Source organism: Opisthocomus hoazin, chromosome 15 (assembly GCF_030867145.1).
Source record: "Opisthocomus hoazin isolate bOpiHoa1 chromosome 15, bOpiHoa1.hap1, whole genome shotgun sequence".
NCBI lineage: Eukaryota > Metazoa > Chordata > Aves > Opisthocomiformes > Opisthocomidae > Opisthocomus > Opisthocomus hoazin.
Genome location: NC_134428.1, coordinates 21,201,009 through 21,228,912, shown reverse-complemented (window position 1 = coordinate 21,228,912; position 27,904 = coordinate 21,201,009). Strand labels below are relative to the sequence as shown.

The 27,904-nt window shown below is 39.4% G+C and overlaps 1 protein-coding gene across 5 annotated transcripts; it reads left to right on the top strand.

Moving 5' to 3' along the window:
- Positions 1-85: 85 nt before the first annotated feature.
- Positions 86-27,868, top strand: IQCE (IQ motif containing E). 5 transcript variants are annotated; one of them, XR_012765621.1, is made up of 22 exons: positions 86-222; positions 1,609-1,656; positions 2,314-2,356; positions 3,709-3,849; positions 4,141-4,272; positions 5,240-5,310; positions 6,006-6,119; positions 6,792-6,842; positions 7,382-7,452; positions 7,678-7,750; positions 8,164-8,213; positions 10,875-11,032; positions 11,540-11,595; positions 11,892-12,100; positions 12,891-12,995; positions 13,799-13,901; positions 16,166-16,261; positions 16,970-16,993; positions 18,092-18,187; positions 19,307-19,437; positions 19,922-20,019; positions 20,137-20,218. XR_012765621.1 is itself a non-coding variant. In XM_075436550.1 (22 exons), the coding sequence occupies exons 1-22, from the start codon at positions 181-183 to the stop codon at positions 24,468-24,470; spliced, it is 2,061 nt and encodes a 686-aa protein (XP_075292665.1). In that variant the 5' UTR covers positions 86-180; the 3' UTR covers positions 24,471-27,868. The 5 variants fall into 5 exon arrangements, 4 of the variants coding, with proteins under 4 accessions (XP_075292665.1, XP_075292664.1, XP_075292666.1 ...); XM_075436550.1 differs by lacking the exon at positions 19,922-20,019 and adding an exon at positions 24,340-27,868 and having other exon boundaries at positions 2,317-2,356; positions 20,137-20,255; XM_075436549.1 differs by lacking the exon at positions 19,922-20,019 and adding an exon at positions 24,340-27,868 and having other exon boundaries at positions 20,137-20,255.
- Positions 27,869-27,904: the final 36 nt, after the last annotated feature.

Here is a 27,904-nt window from a genome sequence, read left to right as displayed (position 1 = left end):
CGGGGCCGCTTGGCGGCAGTCGCGCTCCGCAGCGATGCCGAGGCCCGGCCCGCCGTGGTTGCCATGGTTTCCGCAACCCGGAAGTGCCGTGGTGGGGAGGCCGGCCCCTGCCCCGAGCCGGGCGCCGTGGGCTGAGGCGGCCCCCGCCGCTCCCTGAGGCTTCCCTGCCGCCCTCCCGCCATGGCCCGGGAGGCCGGCGAGGCGGCCGCGGAGGGGGAGCTGGTAAGGAGCGGGCGGCGGGGAGGAGGAGGAAGGCCCCGGCCCTGCCTCAGCCGGGGCCCGGCCCGGGGAGCGCTCCCGCCTGCCCGGTGCAAAGCCTGGAGCTCCCTCAGGCTCTCCGGGCCGGCGAGGCGGTGGCGGGGAGGCAGAGGAGAGCGGCTGCCGTCCCTCTGCAGCCCGCGGGGTTCTGGGTTCCGTCTGTATCCCCTCGGCGGGCCGGTAGCACGGCGGGGGGGTTGTGTGTGTGTCTTGGCGTTCGTTTCCCTCCCCCTCAGCAGCCAGGTGGAGGTTTCGAGGCCCTTTGGTGGGAGCCCCCGTGTTCTCTGTGGTCTGTCGTAGGTGGCTGTCGTGGCGTCTGTTTTGCAAGAGCAAAGGGACTGTGAAGTTTTCCATGGACTGGGGTCTTTTTGTTGTTGCACGTTTACATCTTGGTGAATGTTTTGTTGTTTAGTATCTCCTGTCGAGCCTGGGCGCCTTCCACATTCTCCAGTTCCTAACACGATAGCTACAGTTAGGTAGAGAGATCTCCCAGAGTGATTAAAAAGGCCTTAAAAAAACAAAAATAATCGGCGTGTTGCAAGGAACAGTGCCTCAGGAAATTAAAAACTATATGACATGCGGTGTGAGATGTATACCTGCTTGCTCTCAGCCAGCAGAAAAAGCTCTTTTACTTGCTCTGTTGTTGTCAGTCCCAGCTGCTGTTCTGTCAGCCAGGGTTCTCAAAAATACTCCAGCCCCCTCCGCCTCTTACAGTGCAATAGATCAGTATCTGTCCGAAGAGTGGTGCTGCAGCTGTGAGCCCCGTGCAGTCAGCAGCAAGGGAAAATGCTCTCTCTCCAAGGGCAGCAAACATTCAGCTAATTTGAAAGCAAAGTGGAAATGGTCCTTCTTCTGTGGACATGCTTACATTTGAGAAGAAGGGAAAGTTGTCAGCTCAAGCTGAGGAAAAAATAACCACTATTTGATTCTTTGGTTTGACTTTTTTTCCTCAGCCTGATGACTCCTCCAGTTGAGTTTACTGAATGTTCCCATAGCATAGCAAGGGTAGGAACAAGTGAGGGAGGGAGGGGACAGATGGATGAGTTGTTGTTTAACTCTTACTGGTGGACCAATTCATGCAGAAGCACCACCTGAAGGTTCAGCTGTTGTGATACTCTGAGGTGTGTAGGCCTCTGTGGCTGGAGTCTGAAATGGCTTGCACTGTATCTCACAGAACATTTGTGTTAGAGCAAATGATGCTGGTTTTTGCAGCGGTGGTGAAACATTCGCCATTTAAATGTATTGCACTTGAACTTTATTGTGATAGTAACAGGATATAAAGTTTTCTGTATGTGTATTGTAACAAAGTACTTAGAGACATTAACTGTGACACTTACTACTATTTCCCAGGGAGATGACAGCCTGTCTGTGATAACCTGTGAATCAGATATGGAAATGGTGAGTTTTATTAATGGCACGCTGCAGGTGAATGCCTTAAAAGGCCTCTCGGCATGTTCTTGCACACAGTAGATCCACATGATGCCTCCTGCTCGATAAAGACTCCCTTCAGAGAGGAGAGCTAATGATGTTTTCGTAGTATAGTTTGATTCAAAAACCTCCTCTAATTCCAGATGTAATACTGCCTTCTGAAGTCTCAGCGCTGGGGGCTGCAAATGGTGTTTGGCTTCATTTTGCTGTATATTAAGTTACAGGCCTAAATAACCCTTTTACAGAGTTTTAATGGAATTTAATAAGTCTTTCCTTTAACTAAGTGGTTCTACAGATCAGCCTCTGCTCTGTGTTCATCTTAACTTTGCTGCTACTTGTATTTGATACCGGTAGGAAGGGTCTTAGTGTTGTGAGAATGAATAGACTATTTTTTATCTGTAGCACAGAACTTCAGTAGGTAGCACCTTCAGTCTGGTGACCGTTGCTGCAGACAAATCTGCATATACTTAATGCTACTATTCTTATTTTCTACACAGATGATTTTGTGCTATTACAACTAGTATTCTTCATAGAAAATGGAAATTGAAGCCAATTTTGAGATTATATGGTGAAATATTTGAAGAGTGGAATATTTTAAATGCATTAAAAAGTCTTATTCTCTTCCAGAAGTTAAAGAAGAAAATTTTTCACAAGCCACCGAAGTCACCAAGTAAGTATTCCAAATTTCTTTCTTCTACTTCTGTTGTTGCAGAACAAGATAGATTTCTGTGGGGCACAGGAACTGAAAGATTTATTTGAAACAACATCTTATTGCTCTCTTCAAAATTATTCATTGGTATGTGCAGAGCATATCTGTCTGAGATTTGCTCTGTAACCAGTGAAGTTAGACTTTTATAGGCTAAATATTGTAATTCTTTATTCTCCAGCATAAACTATTTTCTTTTCGTGTTGTCCCTTCTAGTGGCAAGCATTCTGAATTTCTTTTTAGCTTTTTGGAGAAGTGCTGATACTTGCTATGTAGAAAGAATCTAGAATTCCTGGAGCTATCTAGCATGTGGCAGATAGATATGTTTGTAGACTAAGCAGTTCTCTGTTTCATTTGTTGGTTGTTTTTTTTTTTTTACATGACCTTAGAAGTACAATGTTGTTATTAGACCTGCAGATTTAATGTGGGATTTTGTGTGTTTTTCTGGGTTTTATACATTTTTTGCTTTACCTTCCTTTTTATGCTTTCAGGGAATGTTTCAAAGAAGACTTTAGCTCAGTGTTGCTGATTGTTTTATTTCTAATAAATAAGCTTGCACTTTTAAATTTTGCTTTAGGATGTGGAAGAGGCCATATTCTTCTGGCAGATGTACATTTATCTTCTTGCTTTTCCTGAAATCCCTTTGCTTGCATAAATGATGGAATTTAAAATAACCGTTTAATTTCAGGTGTGATGTTTGTTACATTGCTTCTTACTGTACTTCTCTTGGTAATTTGAAGACGAGCTAGTTGGCCCACAGAGTGCACATTTATACTAATAATTTTAACTGGAAGTAGTGTCAGTATTTGAACCTGACTGCCACACCTGAAGTAGTAATGGGAGCGGCTCACCAGCAGTGGTGTCAGACCAATTCTGTTCTTTGATTACTGCAAGAAAATTGCTAGTGGATTAATAGCTATACAATTAGTTTTGCCTGTGTAGCATATGTATTTTACACATTGATAGGTTGCTTGTGTATGCCTTCATTTAAATTTCAATTTAATATGTGAATTCAGACATGCAGGTATCTTAAGGATGCCTATCCAAACTACATGTAAATATTTCTGCATGCATTGAGTCATATTGCTGTCACTATACCTTTCTTCATTTTTTGGAATTGGATTTTTTCTTTATCATAGCGGGTTTTGTTAGATGACTGTACTATTGCTCCGCATAAGCCAGTATGTAACATGCTGTTAAAGTCTATTTTTGTAAGTAATAGGACTGTGTTTGGGAACCTTAAAACACATGACAGAAAGAATTTTTGTGACCTTGAGCTTTTTAAGGCAATGCTGAGGTATTTTCTTTTCTTTCAGAGTCTCCATACAGCTCTAGCACGCAACTGTATCCTAAAAAAGCTGCAGTCTGGCAATCTCTGCAGGGAACAGGCAGTGCACGTCTCGAGAGTGCAGCTGTAAAAAACCCAAGGCAGATGTGGCTGGGATCACTGAAACAAGGTATTAGTATAGAAACTTTATCTGCACATGTACATATAATTCAGTGTTGTAGACAACTTAACATATAAACTCTTAAAAAATAGATTTATATTTGGTTATAGGCTACATAGGAAGTCATTTCACTATTATTTATTTGGGTGGTTGGAATTATGTCATCTTGAGCACTGGAGTTTAGAGAGGGCATAATTAACAGCACCTGGAGCTTTGTGTTGCATTTGCTCAGAATAAATCCACAAGTTTAATTCACAATTATCCTAAATTTATGCATTTTTGTTCCATTTTTGTTGGCAGGAATGAGCCATCCTCTGAAATCAGATGTTGACCTGGGGTATATGCAGACTAACATTTCTAGTAGCACTCCAGAATATTTGAAGGAAGCTCTAGGAATGAAGAAGCCAAAACATTCTCGTTCTTCCACTAATGGTAAACTATGTATTGGTATGGTAGATAAAAGTTAATGATCTTTTTTCTGTGTAAAAACACCCATTGCGTAAGATTTTAGCTTCAGTAAAGCAAAATCCATTTCAGTGTAACCTGTATCAAAATATGATCTGTAGGATGCATTTTGAGATTTCTAAATTGGCTAAGACAGGGGTTTCCAAAATTTTTGAGCAATGAATCGCTATTAGCTTTCAGAACTCTTTGCAAATTGCCATGCGTTTGCAGCTGAAAATTTTGCGAATATTATATGGTTCAGTGGACCAGCTGTAGACAATCTATTGTGACTTTGCAAAACATAGTTTAGGAACCATTGATAGAAACCATCTGCTTGCCTGAAATTCTATGCAATTGACTCCTTTTAGTTCTTCTCTAGAAAGTGTTTTATCGTGTGGTTGTGATATTAAAACCAATTTAGTTTTATGAGAAGAGCAAAATTTAAAACTTTTATCCTGCTTTTCTTAAAGGAGAACTGTAAACTTAAAAATCCCACTTCCATTTAAAATGGCACCTATACTGTTATTGGTAATACAGAGTTTCTGGCAACTTTTAAAGATGATAGACTCTTACATGTTAAGCATAAATAGAAAAATGTGTTCTAGACATCTTCTGGAATTCTTGTGCAAATAATTGATTTGTTGAGTTGAGAAGACTGCAGTCTTCTATGAAGTGTGTATCTTTCTTGAGATGGACATTTTAATCTAGCACCAGAGAGAAGTAATTAGGAGAAATTTGCTGTAAAATCTGGCAGAAGTTTCATACAGTAACATCTCCGTGTCACCTCTGTTTCTAAAACTAACTTGCTTGCTGACTTTTCTTCTTTTTTAAAAAACAGAAAAGCCTAGTTTTCAGTTCGGTGCTGTTCTAGGTATTTTCCTTTTAACTGTAAGGTTTCTGGTTAGTTAAAAATACCTCTTTCAGATCTGCATATTTTACATACTTTTTTCTGTAGGCTACATTCCTGGAACTCCTAACTACAAAGAAAAAGAAGATATGTATGATGAAATTATAGAGCTGAAGAAGGTACAGTCTCTCTGATACTTGCATAGAAAGTCATAGCGTCGCTCCATCCACCTGTAGATGCCCAGGCCTTGTTGGTTCAGAATACTTTGGTTTCTACAACTGGGACATCCACCAAATTTTTTTTCATTTTTAATGTAAGGCTAAACTGAAGTTGTGTCTGTTTAAGGCAATTTCATTGTTCTTATGGTGTGATAGATACTTCTGAGTACTGGATGTGGAATCCTTGAAGTATACCCAGTCCTGAACCCCAGCCATGGCCCTAGCTGGACGCTGAAAAGGTTCATTGCATTTGGTTTCTGTGTCCCTCCACCTCACTTTTTTTTTTTTTTCTTTCCCTCCCCCCCTTCCTGGCTGTTACCCATCACATTTTAACAATTTCTTAGTTGAGTTTAGTGCAGTGTATGAAAGATGAGGACTGGGCATATTGAACATTAGGGATACCTAAAGACAAACATCTTGGCTGTTGTAGATCATTTGTGTAAGGTTACCTTTCTGTTAAACCTTTTCCTTTTATCTTTGCCCCATCACCTCTGTTATCTGTCAGCCCTGATCCAGTGTGATGGTCTTTTTTTTTCTTTTGCTTCATCCTTACCATTGTCGTTGGATTGTTATTGACATCAAAATATGTTTCCATATGAAAACTCAGTGTCTTTCTGTTCCTGAAATGTGCTTACAATTTCTCTCCCCTCTTTTAGACAATACAAGCTCAAAAAAGTGAGGGATCTCGAATGAAAACTAAGCTCCGCCGACTAGAAGAAGAGAACAATAGAAAGGATAAACAAATTGAACAACTGTTGGATCCTTCCAGGGTGACTATTTGTTGGGGGGGGATAAAAGTGGGGCAAAAGACTGCTAAGCAGCGTTGACCCTCTTCTCCTCGTTTCTCTAGAGTTCAAGAGTCTGTAGTGTGTTGGCTCCTAGGAATGCTGAGCTTGAATACAGGAGGTGGTTGGCTGGTGTGAAGGGATTTCTGTTTCGTGTGTCTCAGCTTGCCAGTCCAGCTCAGTTCAAAGAAGATCATGCCATGCTGTGCAGTTAAGTTCGTTTAGCAAAGATACTTAGTTTCGGAAGGTGGAATTAAAATGCTGTCTCTTTAGAGGCCTACTTTCTGAATATTTTGCCTCAGAGCAGAAGAGAGCTAACCTCTTGCGTGGTGGCTGATGCATGTGGTCCTGAGACCTGAACCAGAAAGCAGAAGATGAGCCTTACTGTCAGAACCACAAGGCCGAGAAGCATTTAGGGTCATGGTTAGAAGACCTGCATTTCACTGAATTCCTTGTGATTGTCATTTTCCATGTGCAGATCTGCGTCTTGGGAGAAGTGTGCTAATATAAGACAATGAGCGTAGCAACTTCAGAGCTTAAGCTGCTGGACTGTGAAATGACTGTGGAGATGAGTAGGTTAGAGAATTCTGTGGAAGGAGCTGGCGGTAGAATAAAGCAGCCAAATTGGTCACTTGCTTTATCTGTCTTACCTTGCAGGGCTCTGAGCTGGCACGAGCTTTGTCAGAAAAGAAGACGGATAATGGATGGGTAGTAGTTTCTTTATTATCTTTGGTTTTCGTTTTTCCTTTTTCCTCTTGCCAAGCTGAAACACTAGTGATAGAAAAAAAAATAAAATTAAATAAGAAAGAACAAGCAATGAGGGAATCGTTTAACTATTATTTCGGTAGTCAGATAAGAAACCAGTAACAGAGGTCTGGAATTAACATCATTTTAGGGAGCCTTCTTTGTCACTATCCTGAATCTCTTTAGGGAGTGTTCTCCTTATTATTTGCTCCTTTGAATTTATCAGGGTAATGGGCAGAGTTTTTTTCATTTGATGATTGTGTGTAAATATTATTCAGCTGGTTACGTTACCAGAGATAGAAGTTAGGGGTCTGATTTCATTAATGTTCTCTTTGTCACGGGGTAGCAGACATGCGTATGATTTACTAAGTATTGAAGAATGTAGGAAGAAGTGTATCTGGTTAGGTACAATTTAGAATGAGAGAACAAGATTATGGAGAAATAGGACTTCTGTGAAGAGGTGGATTGTTCCAGAACTCATGAGCTCTTTGTTCTTTCTGTAGGTGGTTAGTGGATTAAAGCAGAAGATTCTCAAGCTGGAACAGCAGTGCAAGGAGAAAGACAACAATATTAAGTATGACTTTAGGGGGGTTACAGGCTTGTATTGGATGAGACAATAAAGGGAATTTGAAATCCATGTTACTTTTCATCTGTATTATTCTGTTCCTTAAGACATTTTGATGAACTCTGAGAACATATTAGCAGTTCTAAACCACCTACCCAGAAACTGTAAACCAACAGGTATTGTAGCATCTTTGCTGGTCTAATTGGATTATTTTTTGTATTATTCTATTTTCAGCAAATTCCAGGCAGACATGAAGACCACTAATTTGGAAGAAATGAGGATAGCTATGGAAACCTGTTATGAAGAGGTACGTCTGGCAGGTCCTTCAATGTGCATACAGGAGAGGAAGTTGTTCAGTTGTTGAGTCGAGGTATAAATGGAAGGTTTTAGATGGGTTTCTTACAGCTTAGCTGCGCCTGTCGTTGGAATCAGATTTTCATAGGTATTCTCATAGCTCCAACTATATGTACTGGAAAACCTTTTTTCTTGAATCAGCTGAGTGTGTTAACCAAAAAGGGAAAATAAAGAAACATCTGTAATTGTGGTGTCTAGATGAAAGCCATTATAACAGTAGCCTGATTTTCAGTGATGGCATCATCGTCTCTGCTACTACCCAAAGAGTCTTGTTCTGATTTTCACCTAATGGACAAATGTGTTGCAATAGCAATGTTGGCTTCTGCAGCTAGCTCCTTAATGGAATCTATATTTCATATTTCACAGGTTCATCGTCTCCAACTCCTCCTGGCAAAATCTGAGACTATGAGGAAAAAGTATGTTTAATTCTTTTGAGGCAAAATTTTGTGTATACATGTTTGATATATCACTCATGTACTATAACTGATGGAAAACAACTGCATGGGAACAGTTTTTGTCACTTAGATTGCTGGTTTTGTTTTTTGGTATTGCTTTGATTGGCTTCACAGCCTTGGCATATGTCTTAGTCGCGTGGTTTTTTTTGTTTTTTTCCTGTAGATAGATTGTTTTGTGGATGTGGAAAAAACACTAGAGCTATGGTAAAAGTACATGAAAGCTCTGAAAATTTGTTTGTGTTAAATAAAATCCATCTTCCCCCATAATCATGCTTATTCTGACATCACTGGTGATTGAAACAAACTCACTAGATGTTTGGCACTTTAGTCTTGAGTCAGTTTGGCATCTTGCTCTAGGGTGTAAGCTGCGAAGAAGAAATTTTGCGTAAATGTTATTTTCTTATGGTACAGAGACACAGATCCACAGGTCAGGGTACCTTTTGTTGAGATGCCACGAGTGGTAGTAGTAAGACACTGTCAGAGAAGCTTGTACTAGTGCTTGTCAGTAGTGTGAGGGTGTATACATGGTGGTGAGGGTCAGTGTTCTATAGAGAAAATAAAAATCGAAGGCAAAAGACAAAGCTCCAGTAAGAGAAGCAAAGTAAAAGCATCTTTGCAAGTGAGTGTTAGTCGAGCTGAGAAGAGGGTAATAGTCTTGTGGGATAGGAAAATTTGTTACCACACCACTTCAAAATATGCTTGCCCTCCTAGTGTTAAGTACAGTCAACTATCTTAATTTTGGATGTGGTTATTTAAATAGATAGAAACATATGAGAACTCTTTATGGGTCAGTATGTGTACGATTCTTGTTTCCCTAATTTGCTGTCTCATGTGGACTGAAAACTCCAATTTGTTTTGTCACTCTTTAAAAAAAAAAAAATTCATCTCTCTGAGCTCAGGCATGCAGTGACTAGCCTCTTGAGGCTGTAAGCCATGACACCTAATTTATTTACAGGTGAAAATGAGTCAGGTCTCTTGTCCTCATTTATTCATAGCTTCAGAAAGCAGTGGTTGGGGCAGTCTCTCCCCATTACGTGACTGTCAGTCTCTACTTGAGAGGCTGTGCACTGAAATAAGAAATGATGTTGAAGGTCAGGACTCTGGCACATAGAGTTGTAGGAGAGTGTTTCTTTCATGATGCAAGTCTACATTATTTCTGTCTGAAGTGAATGACATTTAGCTCCTCATTTTCAGTATTAATGCTGAAATGTGATTATTTTTATGTGAGGCTGTAGTACCCAATTGTAGCTAGAAACTAAGCAACCTTTCAAGTCCTCAAAATGGTCTGCAATTCTTTCATTTAGGTTTTGATGAGCCTAAAATAATGGCACTCAGTGATACGGTTATGATTTCTATCATTGCTGTCACTTCCCCTTTTCGGTGGTGTGTTGTGTTTTGTTTTTCACTTTTTTTTTTCCTCCTGCCTGGGACAGCTTTATGAGTAGTCATCCGTGACATCGGGAGAGCCTTAATTGTTTGGTTGTATGGCTTCAATTCCTTTTAATTTCCAAAGGTAGATTAGATTCAGCTTTTTCACTCTGATGTGCTAATTGTAGATTCTCCCCCTTTACCTTGTAATTATTCCAGTGGGTGGGATGTAAGATTCCTTCACAAACTGTTCTGTGATTGTCATTGGCAGTGGCATTTGTCCAAAAGTAGGTCCGTCAGTAACTTCAGACCTTTGTTTCCAGAAGCAAGTTTTTAAGAATGTTCTCACAGCAATAAAGAACAAGTATTTCATCTCACTAGAAATCTGTTTTATGAACTCCATGCATCTGGAAGATAAGAATTTTTCCCTTTTAATTAGAAAAATTATAAAGGCAAAATCACTGTAATATATTTAAAAACAGTTTTAACACGTAGCAGGCTTTCTCTTTTCTGATGCGTTTTATTCCCATCACATCAACACTACCCATATTCTTCAAATCTGTTTCAAATCTCTCATTGATTGAAATGTATCTCAAATGAAGAAAGAAATTTCTTTGGGGTTTACTTTCACTGGAATAGTTTCTTTTATGTTAGAGCAGCATTCACAGTGATCTGAAAATACACTTGTGTGTTGGATTTGTTTGAGAGTTGTTCCATCTATGTGTATAGCCCTCTCTCTCAATCTCAATCTGTTTAAGTGGAAGAAAGCAATTCAGAGCACACAGGTTAGCTTTCCGAGCTGAACCGTGTTTTGGAGGAGTCTCCCAATTGGCTGAAGATAAGTGTTTTTAAATCAGTGGTCCACAGAGTGCTGGTAAAGCATTATAAGGTTGGTTAACAAAACAAAAAAAAAAAACAACTAAGTAAAACTCATACAAGCACCCTTGTTTATACATTAATGAAAGAGGTTGGAGGAGGAAGTAGAAGTAATAAATGAATTCTTAAAGTATCTTCTTTCTGTGATGCGAATTGGAACAGTTGTGAAAGTGTTGAGCAAGATGGTCTTTGCATGATTTTTCCTAAATGAATAGGTAACTCCTCAAGTAAAATGTGTTGAGAAATGCTACTGGGGGGCAGCTGAGACAGTTAACTTAGCCAACTGACTTGAATAATGAGGCTCTTCCAGTCTTTTTAATGCTACTGCTTTGTTCTCTGCTTTTAAGTTAACATTCTGGTTTTGATCCCATTTCCAAGTGCAGAGGGCAGAGATACCCAAAAACGACTAAAGGTACTGAATGCTGCTGTCCTGAGATTATCCAGGAACATCAAGGAATTGCAGAATGAGAATCGGAGGCTGAAAGAAGATCTAGAACATGTTCTGAGCAGTTCTCCTCCTGCCAATGAAACAAAAAGTACGTGCTGAAAAGTTGGTGAACATAGGGCAAGGGATTTCAGAACATTTGAAGGATGTGTTTGACAGCAGGACCCTACAGTGGTAGAAATAAGGGAGTTATTACAACGGTGAAGATTCAGGAGGGGCAAATGTTGGAATGAGAAGTTTCTTACAGGAGTCTCCCTCTGACTTCTGGATATGCTGCTCCAGTCAGACCTGGGTTTCCTTTATTATTATCCCTGAGAATTCTGGACTGGAATCGCTTGAAGATTTAATGTTTCACTGGAAAACTGGTTTTCAGCTGTTGAAAACAGATGAATGTGAATGATTTATATTGATTTCTGAGCCAATTGGTGTAGAAGTCAGATATTTTAAGACTATTCTCACTTTTTCATTGCTGTGTATTTTAAGCTGGGGTTCAGAGGTCTTTAGATGGTCTTGCTATATGGACAGAAGTTTCAAAAAGCAAGAACAATGTTGACTCACTGATATAGTTTGATGTTTAAAGCTTTGTTATTGTATTTAGATTACAGTGAGTGGAGCAGACGGAGACTGGTGAGGCGGATTTCGGAACTAGAAAAAGTAAGTGATTGTAATCGTGTGGCCAGCTGAAAATGCAGAACCACTGGCTTGTGCTCATGGCATATAATGCTTCAGTGTATCACCCTTGTGCGTTCTGACTCATACGTGTAAACTGACTTCTGTACCATGTGCCCTGACTCCCTTTTTTCTTTGCTCATACTTGTTACATATAGATGCACATTTTAGAATTAACTTCCATTTGATCTTTTCTCATGGACGAAATAAAATCATTTTATGCTAAATTCAATTTTCTTCTTCTTTCTTTTGTATTTTTTGTGTAAATTTATCCTGTTTAGAAAGCATGTGCCATGGAGAACACCAGGGTGTCTTCAGCAGAGGGCGAGTCATCACAGTTACTTGCTGTGTCATCTTCACCTGCTGTAGACCTGGATCATCCAGCCGCTCAGCAGGTAGACCATGCTGAGGAATGTCGTCGCCTCCAAGGGTTGGTGAAGAAACTGAAGAGTGATAGGAAGGCACTTCAAAATCTGCTGCTCAATAAAGAGTAAGTGTGACTCCTGTCTGAGATGATGTTCTTTTGTAGGTGTGAATTACTTAATTGTTTCCTGTTACATTATGAAACAATGTAATAAGTCCTTCACATTTTCATCAAGAAAACAATTTTTGAGGGTCCCTTCAGCTTCTGTTTCAAAAGCTTTCTCTGGCCCTACTACCATTGTAAAATTACATTGCAGAAAAAGAAAGTCGGTGAGAGGATGGAAAATGAGAACACCTTTTTCAAGGCTTTTTTTTTTTTTTTTGCCAACCACACTGAAAAGCCTTTGAAGGATTATATGTCACTTTATGCAATACTTCTTGCGAGTATTTTGCTGTAAAAATTTGTCTTATTTTTTCAACATGTTTTGTCCTGATCTGCCACTTTCTCCATTTAAGCCTGCCTTCTGCTGAATGATGCACTGTGATTTCTTTTCTCCCCAGTAAGCAATTGATCTGCAGTTTGTGTTGCTTGGACTAGTCTGGTGTGTCAGTGCGTGAGGGCAGGCAGGTTAATCTGATCGTGAGCAGAGATGTGCACACAGCTGTGTATTGTTGATAAGGCACTCTGCCTCCTGTGGCAACTCGCCTCTGAACAAAAATGCATAGCGAGAGCATGCGAAGAGGCCTTTTGCTTCTGAACAATCTATGCTTGCGTTTTGTTTTGATTAAAATGAAACATCTAGTTACTTTACAAATTTGAGAAAACCTATTTTATTTAGAAGTTTAAATAAAAAATACCTACTTTGTTGAAGTATGAATGTCTTAATTGTGGCTTTAATTTCCTTATACGTTTGTAGATTAGATATCAAACAGTTACTGCAAGCTAAGGCTGAAGTGGAGCTGGAGCTGCAGAAGTGGCAGAATAAGATGGAAGAAAAGAGTATAGATGAGCAGTCTTTAAGGTATCATATTTTGTATTAGTAGATCCTTTCAGAACCAAAAAAAGTTCTGTTAAAATAGAATTCTCTTTTGAAGTGGCTCAAAATCCATAGGAGTTCATGTGAACTGCAGGAAGCTGGGAATTAGTTTAAACAGAACTGATTTGGAGGGATGGAGTGAGTTACTAGGGGAAGAATTCTGTAGAGTGATTTTAGAGGAAGCGGAAGACTTAGACTTACAGTAAAAATAAGAATTAAATTATAATAAAAATTAGTAAGATAAATGGAAGAAGAAAGCTGCCGTGTTGGGCTCGGAGACATTTTTTCTCTTTCTAAGAAAAGACTATAGTATCTTTACCTTGGCCTGTGCTTCTGTACCATTGCCAATATGTCATTCCATTTACTTCATGTATTCTGTGTAACTGTTAATTTTTTTTTTGCCACCCTTGCACAGGATTATTTCATTATTGCTTGGTAAGAAAATATTCATTATTATTATTGCATCTAGATCAGCTACCATTTCATTATTGCTTTGACTGACAAATATGAAATGGTAGCTGATCTAGATGCAATAATAATAGAATCAAGTGTACCACTATAACCTTGGGACTCTTTAATTTTAATGTAAGGCTGTGCTATGACAACTTGAGAACTGATGTTACGTCAGTTACTATAAGAACATGTATTATGCTATCCTGAGCAGTTTCCCACTTTGACCTTTTAAAAAAAACCCAAAGCAACCAAATTTTGTGAATTAGGTTTAGTATTTTCAAAGCAGTAATAACAGAAAATTTCTAGCTATAAATATCTTTGCTTTCCAACCATAGTGAGGAAATCCAGAACCTGACACCGACAGCAAGGAAATTGGAGTCAAAACTGGAGGAAGAGAAGAGACAAATGGCAGAAGATACAGTAGAAGAGCTTAATCAGGTACAGACACATGGTTTTGTTTATGGGGTTTTTTCTCTTGCATCTAACTAATATATTGCAAATTGAGCTGATAATCTAAATAGCTGCTAGTTGTGTCTTTTAGAGGCATTAAATCTTGTCACAGAGACTCTAAATGATGACGTGTTGATGAGAGATTTTTGATAAGTTGTTTCAGTAATTACCACTGCAACTTGGGGGTTTTTTTTGGAGCTGTTCTCGTAGTGATTATCTGCCCCACCATTGCTTTTTTTTCTTATTGAGTAGAATGTTGCAAAAAGCTTACACTTCTGAGTGTTTTGGGTGTTTTTGCCTTACTTTCTAAGGAAAAAAAGGACACTTGTGGTTTTGCTTGTATCTTCTTATAACATATGAACCAATTAACTAATTTTAGTCCAATTTGTAGAGGGAGAGAAGTCTTGTAGGAGTTGACAGTTAGATAAAGGATAGAGATACAGGTAGGTGTGCTTACTGGCAGACTGGCAAAAGCCAAAAAACCCTTTTTCAATTATTTTTATGCTGGTTGGGTGATCAGTTACGGCACATGTGCTGTCCAGTCAGAAAACACTCATTAGCCTTTCTGTTTGGATAGAAGCTGAGTACTGTTCATGGAAAGGTTTACAGGATGTAAAGCACTAATCATCATTAAAATTGAGGGGTTTTTTTCAATTCCACTGCTGATAGGACACAATATTTGAATAAAGAATTAGGGAATATGTATATGCAGTAAAATAAACCCGTATCTCTTTTGAACTGAAGTTTTTCTAGACTTAGGTATTCATAACCTCTTCTTTCTGGATTTTATGGTATCTAATAAATATATTTGCACATCTGTTAATCCTGGACAGTCTTAAATGGAACTCTGTAATCAGTTGGGGTTTTCTCATGAAATATGGCTGAACTTAAGATACCTCTGCAATCTTCCATCCCTCTGCCAGACGTTGTTGTAACTAGCTGGTAGAGATGAATGGGCACTGACAGACATGCTTTCAGAGGCAGTGTGGTCATGTTAATCTCATTTCACTAAAGATAGTTGAAAATTATTACTGGAGATTTTGATCGTTTATACTTGAAAATAAATAGACCCTGAAATACAGGTAGTAAAAAATATGAATAAAAACGTCCACTAGCTTAAGAGGGTGCTGTTTTTTGATATACTGTGCAATTCTCCAGATTCTTTTTTGTGTGTTATAGGCTGATGGATGCTTGTTTTGAATACCAAATAACTTAAGTCTTTAAAAACAGCCAACAAACATCTCCTTTTTTCCTCTGCAGACTATATATATTCTTGGCCAGTAACCATCCATTTATTGAAATGTTCCCATTATTTGTAATTATCACTAAGTTCCTACCAATTTTTCATTTTAATAGTGGGTTGTCGTTTTTAATATAACATGATCCATTTGCTAAACTTAAGCCTGTATCTCAGCATTTTTAGGTTATAAATAAATCCTTTTCACAGAATCGAGGTTTTTTCAGAGTCTATAAAATCTCGTGTTCCTCTACTTAGAATTTTACACCAATAAATGAAACTAGTCTTTTAAAATTGCATTTAACTTTTGCTTGGCGAGTGAAGTATGACAGTTAGCACGGGATAACTAGGGATCAAAAGGATCAGATGGTGAGAGGGGGAATATGCAGCCACACCTCAGAAGAAAGAACTGGGACAAAATCTAATTCTAACTAATTTCTTCAACATAGAAGAGTAGAGTTATGCCAGTTTATGCAAACTCTCTGTGTTGTCGGTGTGATATGATGGCCAACTCATCAGTAAGCTTGAACAGATGATTATGGGCCCACAGTTGCCAGGATGAGACATGAGAGCTCCCCAGTTAATTAACACTAGTCTTTCCTAGAGAAGAATTGCAGAATTGGGAATCCTGACATTTGTTCTCAGTCTGTCAATAACATACAAAGCACTTCTGATCAACAAAGCAGTGAGTTCCACTGTTGGAGTTCCTGTTGCTGTAGTAACACATAGAAAAATAGGAGTATGTGTAAATGAAAACTTTTCCATTCCCATGCTCTGCTAATAGCTAAAACGGGGACAGGAATGTGTTTCACTGTAACAATCATCTGGATGATGAGTTTGAACATCAGCAGTATTTAGAACCAAGAGTTTCCTCTCTAACTTCCTTCCACCCTGCAGGCAGGATGAACGTTTAACAACTCTGGTGCTTTTTTTTCCAAGTCATTTGTAACTGATTTCCCTCACAGAATTCCAGCTTGTGTCTTTAGTGTACTAAGTTAAAGATTCTCCTTTGCAGTCTTTGCCAGCCTGCACAGTTAAAGGCAAAGATCATCACAGGAAGGAACAAGCAGCCAAAACCATCCAGCGACAGTGGAAGATGTACCAAAACAAGGTGAAATTCTCCTGTTGGGCAACAGTGAAGACATTCCCCTCTGAATCTTACTGTTGTTTTAGCATCTACAGGAACCTGCTGCCAGGCTCCAGGAACTGCAGCAGTGCTTCCCAGTACGATTCCTTACCCCTGTCTTCTCTTCCACTGCTTTTTTTCAAGTCCTCCCTGCTGCTGCTTTTGCCTTTGCTCCGTAGAGCCCTGTTGTTTCTGCTGCGAGATAGCCAGTTTCAGAATGGGTGGTCTGGGTGGGCCGAGGACTAAGGAAGCACAGCAGTGTTTGAAGCAGCGCTGCTGCTGTTGCTTCCTTGGAGTATGACTGAGAAATCAAATTTCCCTTGCTGAAATCCTCCAAACAATACAAGAAGTTTCATGTAGTGAGTGACACTCAACTAGGACAAAATTATCTAGAAAAAAAAGCGTTAACCTTAAATTTTGCTCTACGAGCAACAATATAATGCTGCTTTTTCGACGTATATGGCATGGTGTGACATAGGTCTTGTAAATGCTTCACAGGAAACTAAAGGCAAAAGAACTTTCCACACATCTTTCAAAGATGAAAAGTTGTGTGGTTTTTTTTTCCTGAAGTTTGTTTGAGTTTTCAGGGGGAAGTGGGACAGGTATTCTGTGTGTTTTAATTGTTGGGGAAAATCTTTATTAGATAAAATTTGTACATACTTGTGGCATTAACTTAGGCATTTTTCATTTCAGAAAAAAGAAATTGCTTTGGATGAGGTGAGTGGGTTTGACACCCAACAAAACAATAAAACAGACTTAATTTGTATCAAAGGACAAACAAATAACTTTGTTATTTTTGAAGATGTTTTATTGTTGTAATATGAACTATTGTACCAAGATCATGTTTTTTCTTCAGGCTGGCTCATTGTCTTTCTTCTGACAGCCTGGCTTTCTTTGATGTATCTTGTCAAAACGTTCCCCTTTTGGTCTCATATTTTCTGTACTTGGTACGTTCTGCAAGATGAACGCTTCTGAAAATTTTGAACAAAATTTGATACCAACAGACAGGAAAGTTTTTCTATGTTAGACAATTCCAATAATGCTTTCATTTTCACTACAATGAATCTTCAGAAAGATTTGAGGTAGGAATTTGAAGTCTTTGCTAAGAAGAAACACCTCTGAGTATTACAAAGAAACTGGCTTTGTTTGACAAACTTGTCACTTTTCGATAAATGGTTTGCACAAAGGTTTTGATTAAGCTGTTTTTTCTAATAGCACGACATAGCATCTTACACTTGTTTCTCCTAGAACATTAAAGATCCTACTTTCAGAAACCGTGTGACACAAACATGCTGTTTTACATCTAGATGCTTTTTGTTGATTAGAATCCAGTAAAATCTCGGAGTAGAGAGGAAAGCCTTATGTTCAGCGTAATCACCACAATGGCCTGCCAGACTTGGCTTGATTTCTGATGGTACCAGAGCATCACAGACCCTGCTGGGTAGCCAGAATCTGATATGAGAATGGGAGCATGTTGCTCTATTTGTGAAATATAGGCTAGTGTTGGCAGCTAGAACTTAACTGTATTTGATAGGATCTATTGTGAACACCTCCCAGACTGAATTTAAACCACGGAGGTGTATGTCTATGGGTTGTCACAGGCTGGGGATTCTCTGGGTTGTGGCAGAGTACCCGTGAAGTAATGGGGATGCCTGTAGATCCCTTAAACATAAGAAAATGTCAAGACATTGAATAGTTTCCATTGCACAGGGAAAGTTCTTTTCCCCATGTGCCTCGTCCCTCTGGACTCTTGTTTTAATTTATAGCTGCCATCTTTCAAAGGAGCTAACATCTACTTATTTCTTTCCATGCTAGGCAGTTGTTACGCTTCAGGCAGCTTTCAGAGGACATTTAGCTCGACAGAAACTGTTACTGAATAACAGGACGCATGATGTAAAATCTCACAACAAGGTAATTGTTGGGGCAAATGGATATCCAGGCATCCCATTATGTTTAGCTTACTGTGTAAAGTACTGTACTTCCAGAATTAATTCTCTGAATTATCCGGTGATGTTGTTTTAATACACTGGCTGGCAGCACCACTGTAATTCTGGAAAGATATCGAGCTCATTCCCTAGCTTCCCTTTCCGTCTTCTTTAGTTCCCAGTTTTTTCTTAGAAGTAAAGCTGTATTTCTCTGCATTATGGACTGTAACTAGGTCTCCTCTTTTTTCCTGGTTCTCCTCTTGGCTAATAACGTATCATGGAATCCTAGAATGTTTTGAGTTGGAAGGGACTTTTAGAGGTCATCTGGCCGAACTCCCCTGCAGTGAGCTGGGACATCTTTAACTCTTTAATTCAGAGTGCTGTTGAAAACTACTTGCTCTCACGTGTTCACTACTGAATCATTGTAGTAATAGACAAACCTTTATGACTGAAGTTCAGAAATAAGAATTGGGAAAGCATGTTTGGATTGAAAAGTAAAGGAGTCGTACTTGTGGTATGCTCAACCAAAGTCTTGTAGTGTCCTCCGTCATGTCAGACTCGCTCCAGATGGCTCAGTTCTAAATATAAAAGAATATCCTGACCAATTAAACATGTAGTTTCTGTAAATCATTTGCCAACTTACATGACAATCCTTTGGACCTTTAGCAGGCTAAAGTTAATTTGTAATTCTCCATCCAGGTTGTCCATCTGGCTGCACTTTACATGCACTTCTATTTCAGTAAACTGGCCCAATGTAGTAGGATTGAATACTTTTGCTTGATACAAGCAGAAGGTATGTCCATCGTGAAGGTTGCCTTACGTCCTTTGACTTTGAAAGATTTCCTTTCTGGAAGATAAATGAACTTTCCTTGCAGGTGTCCACTGTTTCATTAATTGAATACAGATGCTTCAAAGCTTGTATGATCAGATTTGCATTTCCTGCTGATTTAGTCTTACAGAACTTTTAAGACTGCAGACCAAAAGAGGGGAGGGAATATGTACTCTACTACCACTTTCACAATCAGGAGTAGAATTGTGAAAGCTTGTGTCAAACTTCTGTGCAGTCTCTAAAAGGTCAGTTTTCTTTGATGTGATTGCATTGCAGAACTCCTGCATGTCTTCCATGTCAAAGTCCTGGAGCTTGTCTTCTGACTGCAAGGAGAAAGATGAGATTGTGACACTCATCCAGTCCATTTTCAGGGCTCACTTAGCACGTACAGTACTGCTTGAGGAGAGGTAAGTGAGGAACAGACATTTCTGCAACAGGCACTAGCAAAATTGTTTTTATTACTGGAGAGAGGGGTCTTTGGGTTCCTTGGCAGAGAAGGAGAACAGGGTATTGTTCCAACAAAAATGAGGGAGAGCTTGCTCATGAGAAAATTCAAAGACTATGAAATTAAAAGTGTTTCTTGTTGCAGCAGTATTCTTCCTGTATCCTGTTGCATATTCTCTTCCATAGCAATGAGGAAAAGTAAAATAATTACTCTTTGGACAAAACAAACACAAAAATTAGAGTTGCTGTCAAACTGATTGCTAGTACACTCGCCTAACATAAGTGAATCTGAAGCCCTGACATGTAAAAGTTAAGGGTTTGATGGAGGAAGAAATAAATACTATCTTGCATACAGTCTAGTGACTTAGCTCAGGAAGAACGTAGTGATTTGCTTACTGCTTAGGTTTATGTTGACACTGTCTTGAAAAATACTCCCTTTCTCTCCAGGGTTTACTGCTCTGAAAGTGTTTAATATTGGCTGCCATGGTTACAAGGAGAGTTACATAGCTGTCACCTCACTTGAGTGTCTGAGTTCGCTTCTGCAGGTGATAAACTTTTGTCTCTTGGAGGCTAGCAACACAAGAAATCTTTCAGCATACCCTCTGAAGACAGACTGCAATTCCTGTTCTGTGCCTCACGCTATGCACTATGTCTTTTTGCAGGCCCTCTGCGTCCAGTGCACGAAGCGAGAGAGCAGATTCTGCAGTTTACATTACAGAGAAGAAACCTGTCTCCGCAGCACTCCAGAGACCTCCTTCAATCTTCATGTCGTCTCTTCCTGGTAATCTCATTTCCCTCTGCGTTCAAAAGTATGCGTGTTTTGAGGGGGTGCATGCACAATTTTATAGGGAACATCTGCATGTGCATGCACATGTGCAAATGCATACTTCTACTCTGTGTATGAGTCTTAATTTGATGATGTGTTGTTTATACTGGCAATTGCAGTCCCTTATATAAAATATAAAAGCTTTGACAATATCGGTACCAGCTTCCTCACAGTGCTTTCCCTTTTTGTCACAGCTGTGATTTGGAAGGTCTCTCTCTGGTGTGAGCAGTAATTATTCACGGAACATGGTGTTCCCTCTCTCCTTCTTTTCAATCCCCTCAGCCCTGTGGCTGTAGTGTGGTAATTTCCACTGCATTTTGGGCCCAAAGCCATAGACAAGCTGAGAATGTTTCCACCATCCTGACTTTGTTTCTGAAGGGGACAGACATCTGGTAAAAAGAACCATCCTAGTTGGCCACGTGTATTTAGTCATGTTTTTTTCAGCAGTCTTCAGTTGCTGCAGTAAGGGGAAAAATGAAGTCCCGGATAACTTTGCCAACTAGTATTATTATAACACAAACTGGGAAAATGTCTGTCTTTTTTATGGCTTTTATGCTATTTGGTTTCCTTCTTGAATTCTTCATTGCTGTTTATGAGAAGGTAGAGTTGAAGCCAAAGAGGCTTTTAAGAGGATGTTAGAAGTACTGAATAGGAAGGGCAAAACAATGATGCAGGTAAGACAGCCTTAGGCATGCAGCTTCAAAGGAGTTAAAAATAATTGAAAAAGGTTGGTTCTATCCAGAGTGGGATATTTTAGGCTTTTATGGACCAGTTGGAGGAAAAAGAGCAACTTTGGGGTGACCTGAGAAACACTGACTTATTTTTTGTCTGTGAAAAGCTGATAGTCCCTGCGGACTTGCTCAGAAACAGAGCATGCTGTAAGCAGCTGAGGCTGTTTCTCTAAGATATGAGATGGGGAACAAGCCAGATTTGCAGGGGTTGTGAATACAGAGCTTACCCTTCAGTAAAGGAGAATGTGTTTAAGAAACTTTACTGTATTCCATATTCAGGAGTGTATTGTACTTTGTGAAGCAGTAGGTAGTACTTGCACAGCACTCTGTTTTGCCTGGGCTGTACTGCAGTAGTCAAACCCAGAGTAAATCAGTTGTGAAATTCTACACAAAGAAAGAATCATTTTAAAAAAAAAAATAAAAATTGCTTCTAAGACCCGAAGAAGATGAACCTAGTCTGGTAAATGCAGTAGTATGAATACTAATAGAGCACAGTCATTGTCTAGCTATGAAGTCTCCAAAGCTAATGCAGATTATGATGACAAAGGGAGGAGTGAAGACGTTCTAGAAGAATTTATACTGGAAGGGATAAAGAGGAAACTATAAGCATTCAAACTTTCTTCCTTGCAGTCCTTTTCTGCTGAATATCAAAAAGGAGAGATTGGGAGCAAAGCAGGTTATATTTGCTGCTGATCTTACAAATATGGGAGGCATCTTCACAATCTGGGATGAGGATAGAATGTATCCAGGTAGCTTGGGAAGAGGCCTGCTGGGTATGTGCTTCTCTAACTGCGCAACTGCCCAGAAGGCTGTCTTGCACTAAGTAGCTCAGTGAAGTATTAGCTCTTGGTGCACTGGAGGGTTTGACCAAATTCTCCCAAAAGACAAACTGGGAGAAAAAAAACACTGAAAGGAGGAGAGCATTATGGTGTAAGTGCCACCTCTATGAAGAAATGTGACCTGTCGGCAGTCTGTTTGGTTATAGCAGGTTCTTTGCCTTTTGAATTTGTGTAGCTTAAACAGGCTAAAGTTAACTAAAAGTCCAACATCTGTCATTCCTAGCTAATGACTGATGTAAAGATCTACTAGCAAAATTAGTTTTTCATGTAGTGTATTTCACTGGTCATCTTGCAGTGTGGAAAGTACGTGAGACGTGGAGCTTGTTTAATAGCTGAGTGATTTAAAGCAATCAAATTCCTTTAGCCTTAAATCATGCAGCTGTTGAACAAGCTCTTGCTCCATTTGTCCCAAGTCCAAACTTGCATTTTGTGACCTTTAGATCTTGCAGTGAATGATCCTAAACTTTCAGTGAAAGTATATATTGCAGCAAGTCATTTAATTTCAGTAGCCTTTTGGCATTATTTTGAGAGGAATGGGAAAGATGAAAATGTGTTTTAAAGAACCTTATGTATCTGCTAGAATAAATTTATATAATCCTGGTCTAGCATTGCAGGCTTCTAATTTATTGTTTACATCAGGTTAGGTATCTTTGCGTTTTCTAAAAAAAAAAAAAAAGGTGGTGTAGCATTCAGTGCTGCTTTGCTTATCTTCAGAGCATGGACAGTACTTGGAGATTTGTAAAGCCATCTCTGCTGCTTCCCATGAAAAGGAACAGATAATAACAATTCAGTCCATGAAACTTAGCATTTTGTTTCTTTGTCGGGGGAGTGGCAGGGAGGAGGAATATGTTCTGTGCATGCACAGCAATCTTGAATAAGGGCAGTATTTCTCTGCATATCACTAGCCACTCTGGATACAACTGCTAACTTAATTTGAGGCTTTTTTAAAATCGTAATGAATTCACATACAACCGTTAAGTCTAATCAGTGCTTACCCCTTCACAAGCGCAAAGATAAAGTTGTCACTCTGAGGATGAGGACAAGAAAGTCTCAGACATCAAGAGTGGGATAGAATCAAGATTGATTTGGACAATTAAGCTGTTTCATATATAACATCTGTTTATTGTTGGAGTTGCATCTTCTAGTTATCATGCCTGCTTCTGGAAGTTCTCTTTGCTCATCCTTATCACCAGTACTACTGGCTCATAAATCTTCCTGGAAAACTCTTACATTATTTGTTGACTGATGCAGAGAAGAATTTCACTTAACTAGAAGGATGCGTGTTTCTTTGCTTCTGTAGGTTGAGGTCAATGTGACGGCCTCCCTGCATTCCTGCTTTCCATTCACAGGCTCTCTGCCTGTCAGTCTTTTTCTATTTCTGGCCTGGTTGCAGTCCCCTTTTTATTCCACATTCCAGTTGCTGTGTATGCCTCTGCTTCCATACCAGGAGGTTTTTTTCTGTGTCGGGAACCTCTTAGTTCACTATGAGGACCATGGCGTGTCTGCTCTTCTCCTGGGATAATGTCCTCTGTGTGGCCTCCATTTTCCCTTCCACTTCAGTGTCAAAATCTCAGTGTATGGCTTCTTACTTGTCTGTTTCCTCTTTCTACCACAGGTCATCTTGATTTGTTTTCTTGTCTGGGAGAGTGTTTCTAGAGGATTGATATTTTAAACTGAAAAATAAGTGGAGCTGAAGGGAGGATGTTATGTTAGAAGGTATTAATAGCTGTCATTTAGTTCATTTTGGTTCGCAGATCTCTTGCAGAGGGGATGCAAGCTGCTAGTTCTGCTCATCAGATGTTAGGGACCTTGTGTGCATCCATTTTATCCCTCCGATTTTTCCAGTATTTACTGGAATCATTAGGGTTCTGTCTGTCCATGCCCTGAACATTTCTTCAGTTGTTGGAATCAATGAGATGCATAGAACCACACACCCAGAAAAACAGCAAAGAAGCAAAAGCAAAAAAAGCAAATCCACTTTTTTTTTTATATTTTACAGATATATGGAGAAAGACAGTCACTGAGAGCTTCCATCCTGTTTTTTTTCCTTACTGATTTCCATTTACTCTATCTGTATCTAACTGGAGTTCTCATTATGACCTTTCTGCTTAGCTTAAGCTTGCTTGGGTCAATTTTTTTCATTTTCTGGCCATGTAATAAATATTTATTTTTATGACCTGAGGTGGCTTCAGTGTTGAATTGCTTTACTTTGTGGTGTGTAACTACTTGCAAAGATGTCAAGACAATAAGATAAATCACGTATGGTCAGTATGTCAATGCTTGCCATGCATGCTCTTTCATTAAAGAGGAATGGGAATAGTTATATGCAGAAAAATATAGATCAGAGTTGTTCATAACTGTCGGTAATTCTGGAAACTTAATGGCTCAAGGAATATTAGACTTCCCACAAGGGCTTGTTTTTGTCGATGTTGTTTATTGATGACCTCGTTTCCCTTGTAATTATTTCAGCCAGGTCCTCTGAGAAGCAATCGCAGCCTACTCCCTCTCTGTCTGTGGACGAAGCTCACTCAGACGATTCGGATGATATTGTCATTGTCTCTCCGTTGTTGCAGATGAAGAAAAACTACACCAACTTTTAAGTTTTGGTAATAGACTCTGGTGGTCTTGAATTATTCAATTCACAAACAAAACTATTTCTACCAAGATAAAGCATATCAGAGATGAAAAAAGGGGGAACATCATCCCCTTTTTAATGACAGTTGTCATTATTTTGGCTATAAATGAGTAACTGTTTGATACGTCATCTCTGCAGACTTCATGGCTAAAAGCCACTGCCTGTTAACCTTCTCCTCCTGGTACAGGGAGAGAGTCTGGATTGAAAAACTAAAACAAAACACTTTAATGTTTTGTCTCGCAATGAGGATTATAAACTCAATTGCCAAATTTAAATGAAAGCAATAAAGCCTTAAGCTATTTCATGTCAGAAGAAGTTTTGTTTCAGGTTGACTAAAATACTTCGCTTAATTGGGAAGTGATTAATGACATGGCTCCAATTTTCAGCCTGTGTACATGAAGAGGAACAGCTTGTATTTGTTATCAGGTCCTCTCTGTTTAAAAACTTTACTGTGTCACATTTTAATATTTTTTTTTACTTGTTTTTATACTGAACAGTCTGTGCAGACCTTGTAAAGGCTTTTAGAAAGCCATTTCTTTGTCACAGGGCTATTCGAGGCCTATTGTATTAGCAGGGTTTTATTATTTATCGCTTTTTCCAAGTGTGCGTGCAATGATATGTGTAGTACCATCTTGTATTTGAAATGTCCGATCACGTAATCAATTTTCTGTATTTCTCAGAGAAGGTGCATAATAGCAGGAGTGTTCTGTGAAGGATGCCCTTGTGAATGCTTTTTCTGCTTACGTATCACAAATGGGTGGACTGTGCAGGGTCATCTGTAACATGTGAAAGCGTTTGACGTAGGAGATATGTTGCCTTACGTCCTGTTTTAGCTTGGGTCACTTGACTGTCTGAAACTTTCGCCTAACTAGATTGCTCATACACTGAGCACTAAGGCGTTTAATGTTGCTTTGCTGTTGTTGATCTCTTTTCTCGGTACTACTTTACCTATGCACACATTATATATATGTATATGTATGTATGTATACTGCGAGTGTGCAGTAAATCCAGTCACAGGCTGGGAGAGGGATCACAATATACAGCAGTCTTCTCTCACCGAGTAGAGCTACGAGGCTGACTGGCACTGTGGATTGGCATGAGCCATAATATGCAAAACCTAACGCGTGCAGTTTGGTTTAGGAACAGAAATTAGCAAGTTGGATTGTAATACAAATTAAGACTACATCCAGAAGTAGTGCTGTTTGACAATATTGTTGTCCATGGAAGGACCGAAGATGTCAGAGAGGTCTTTCCAGATCCTTGATGCAGACTGTACCCTTTCTTGACTGCAAGGAGGACCTTATAGTTCGTACTGTCATGCCACCATCCTTCATAGCCATTACAATGGGGGGGGGGAGGTGTAAGGTGAACTAGATAAATTATATGATATTTACTGGAAAGAGAAATTAATTTTACAAACACACAGTGAAATTTTTATGGAGACCCTAATGGTTTCTTTGTCATCAAGAAGTAATAAAGACTGCCGTAAACAGAAAGCACACTTTTAAATATAGATTTTTATCACCTTTTCCTTCTTTTTTAAATTAAAAATCAGTTGCTACCATTTCACAGAATACTAATAAGTCAGAGCTCTCTCAGTTCTTTGATTTCAATGAAGCGCTATCTGAGGCTTATCATAGTTCATGCCAGTACTTGCAGCCAGAGAGGAAACTGGATGGCTACAGCACAATGCAGCTGATTTCATTTAATCCCATCAGTGGAAATGCTGCCTGTGCTATTTCCAAAGGCAGTTTTGGGAGCTCTCCATACCCGAAGCAGTCTGAAGAATGTCATTTACACTCCCGTTGGATAAATTTTTCCTGTTGGTACTTTGGTCACATGACTCATCTGTAGAAAGGATAAAAAAATTATATAAAATAAATGAATAAAAGGCATAGAATCCTCTTGGCAGAAGCTAAGACCTGTTTCCCTCTTTTTCTGGAGGTCATGTTATGAAAAAGAGTCATATTGCTAAATAGAAGCAGAGCTATACGGAGTGGCTCATATAATATTTCAAGTCTGTAACTGTGACACTGTCATGGATACTTCCAGCGAGAGCAACTGGAGCTGGGGCCTCGGACACATTGAGGGGAGAGTATGTAGTGTGTCAGGACCAAGACCGGTATCAAATACCTACTTAGCTGTTACCCTGTAGAGAAATACTTGGACAGCAAATACAATGAAGATGACATTCTTTTACTGTCCTGTAATAACCAATATTAAAGCATTAGGAAGTGGATACAGAGCAGAATGACTTGCATTTTAACTGAGCGTGTGACTAGCGGTACTGCTGTCAATAGACAAGCTCTGGGGTAAAGGGGAGATGGTGTCCTATGGTGACCCAAAGGCACAGACAGAAATCGGTGTGAAAAGGAGCAGATGTTTTCTGGCATGAATGAAAATGTGTCTAGGGCTTCCTAAATTTGGGTCTGCTGTCTCCTAGCTATCAAAAAATCTCATACTGAATTTGAGCTGGGCTTGAGCCTCACGTCTTAGTTTGGAAGACAACTGTACGCTCACTGCGCATCCAAAGTTTGGTGTGGTACAGAAGAAAGAGAAACTTCCACGGTATTAGTAGCCTTTAATGTTGTTTCATTGTGTACTCTAACAGTATGTGTTAAAACGTGTAGTAACTGACGCTAGGTTTCACTCTGTGGTTACCTGTCTGAATGCCAGCACCTCTAAATCTGGGAAGAAAAGTGGAACAATGAAGGAGGAAAAAGTTAATTTTTGAATAAATGGCAGTTTTCCTTAACACGGAGCTGAGGGCAGTAAAAATCAAACCCAAACAGGCTCAAAACTGTTGAGACAGGCCAAATACAAACATACTCAGTTTCTGAAAGTCTTCTGTAGAAAGCACCGGTGACCTTGTGGGGGCGTCAAGGTCTTGAATTACAATTAAACTCTACTGTAACCTACGTAATCGAACAGCACACTTTCCATTCTGCTGATATGGGATAATGTTGCCTGCTCAAAACCTTTTGCAGTTTACAGTACCGTCTAGTTAGAGACTGTGTGTGAATATAGAGGTCTGACTTTCATGGGGTGTTATCTCTCTTGATCTCTTTTCACCCTTAAGTGCCTATGCCTGTAAATCTTTTCCTGAGGCATCAAGACCTGAAAACTGTATTGTTTTCCACGTAGCTGTAAAAATAGTCCCTGCACAGGCAACTTTTCATGTAGTTGAAATGGAAAAGGATTAATCTTGGCATGAGAGCCATTAATTTTTATGATCTTTTTAATATTTAGACCTGCGCAAGTCTCTGATGTAATTTATGTTGGGATCTTTTAAAAGCTAAAACAATTGCAATGTATTTTCTCCGAACTGTTGAACTTCCAAATAAAGTTTATGTTTGTAAATTAGTTCTTCATGTGTTCCTGCTGCTGTTTCCGTATTTG

What these genes read in the sequence shown, in the direction of transcription:
- IQCE (XM_075436549.1), top strand. Translation starts at nt 181, where the DNA reads ATGGCCCGGGAGGCCGGCGAGGCGGCCGCGGAGGGGGAGCTG. An exon ending in AGAAGACGGATAATGGATGG is followed by an intron (nt 6,843 to 7,381) that starts GTAGTAGTTTCT and finishes TTCTTTCTGTAG; the next exon opens with GTGGTTAGTGGATTAAAGCA. An exon ending in ACAGTACTGCTTGAGGAGAG is followed by an intron (nt 19,438 to 20,136) that starts GTAAGTGAGGAA and finishes GTCTTTTTGCAG; the next exon opens with GCCCTCTGCGTCCAGTGCAC.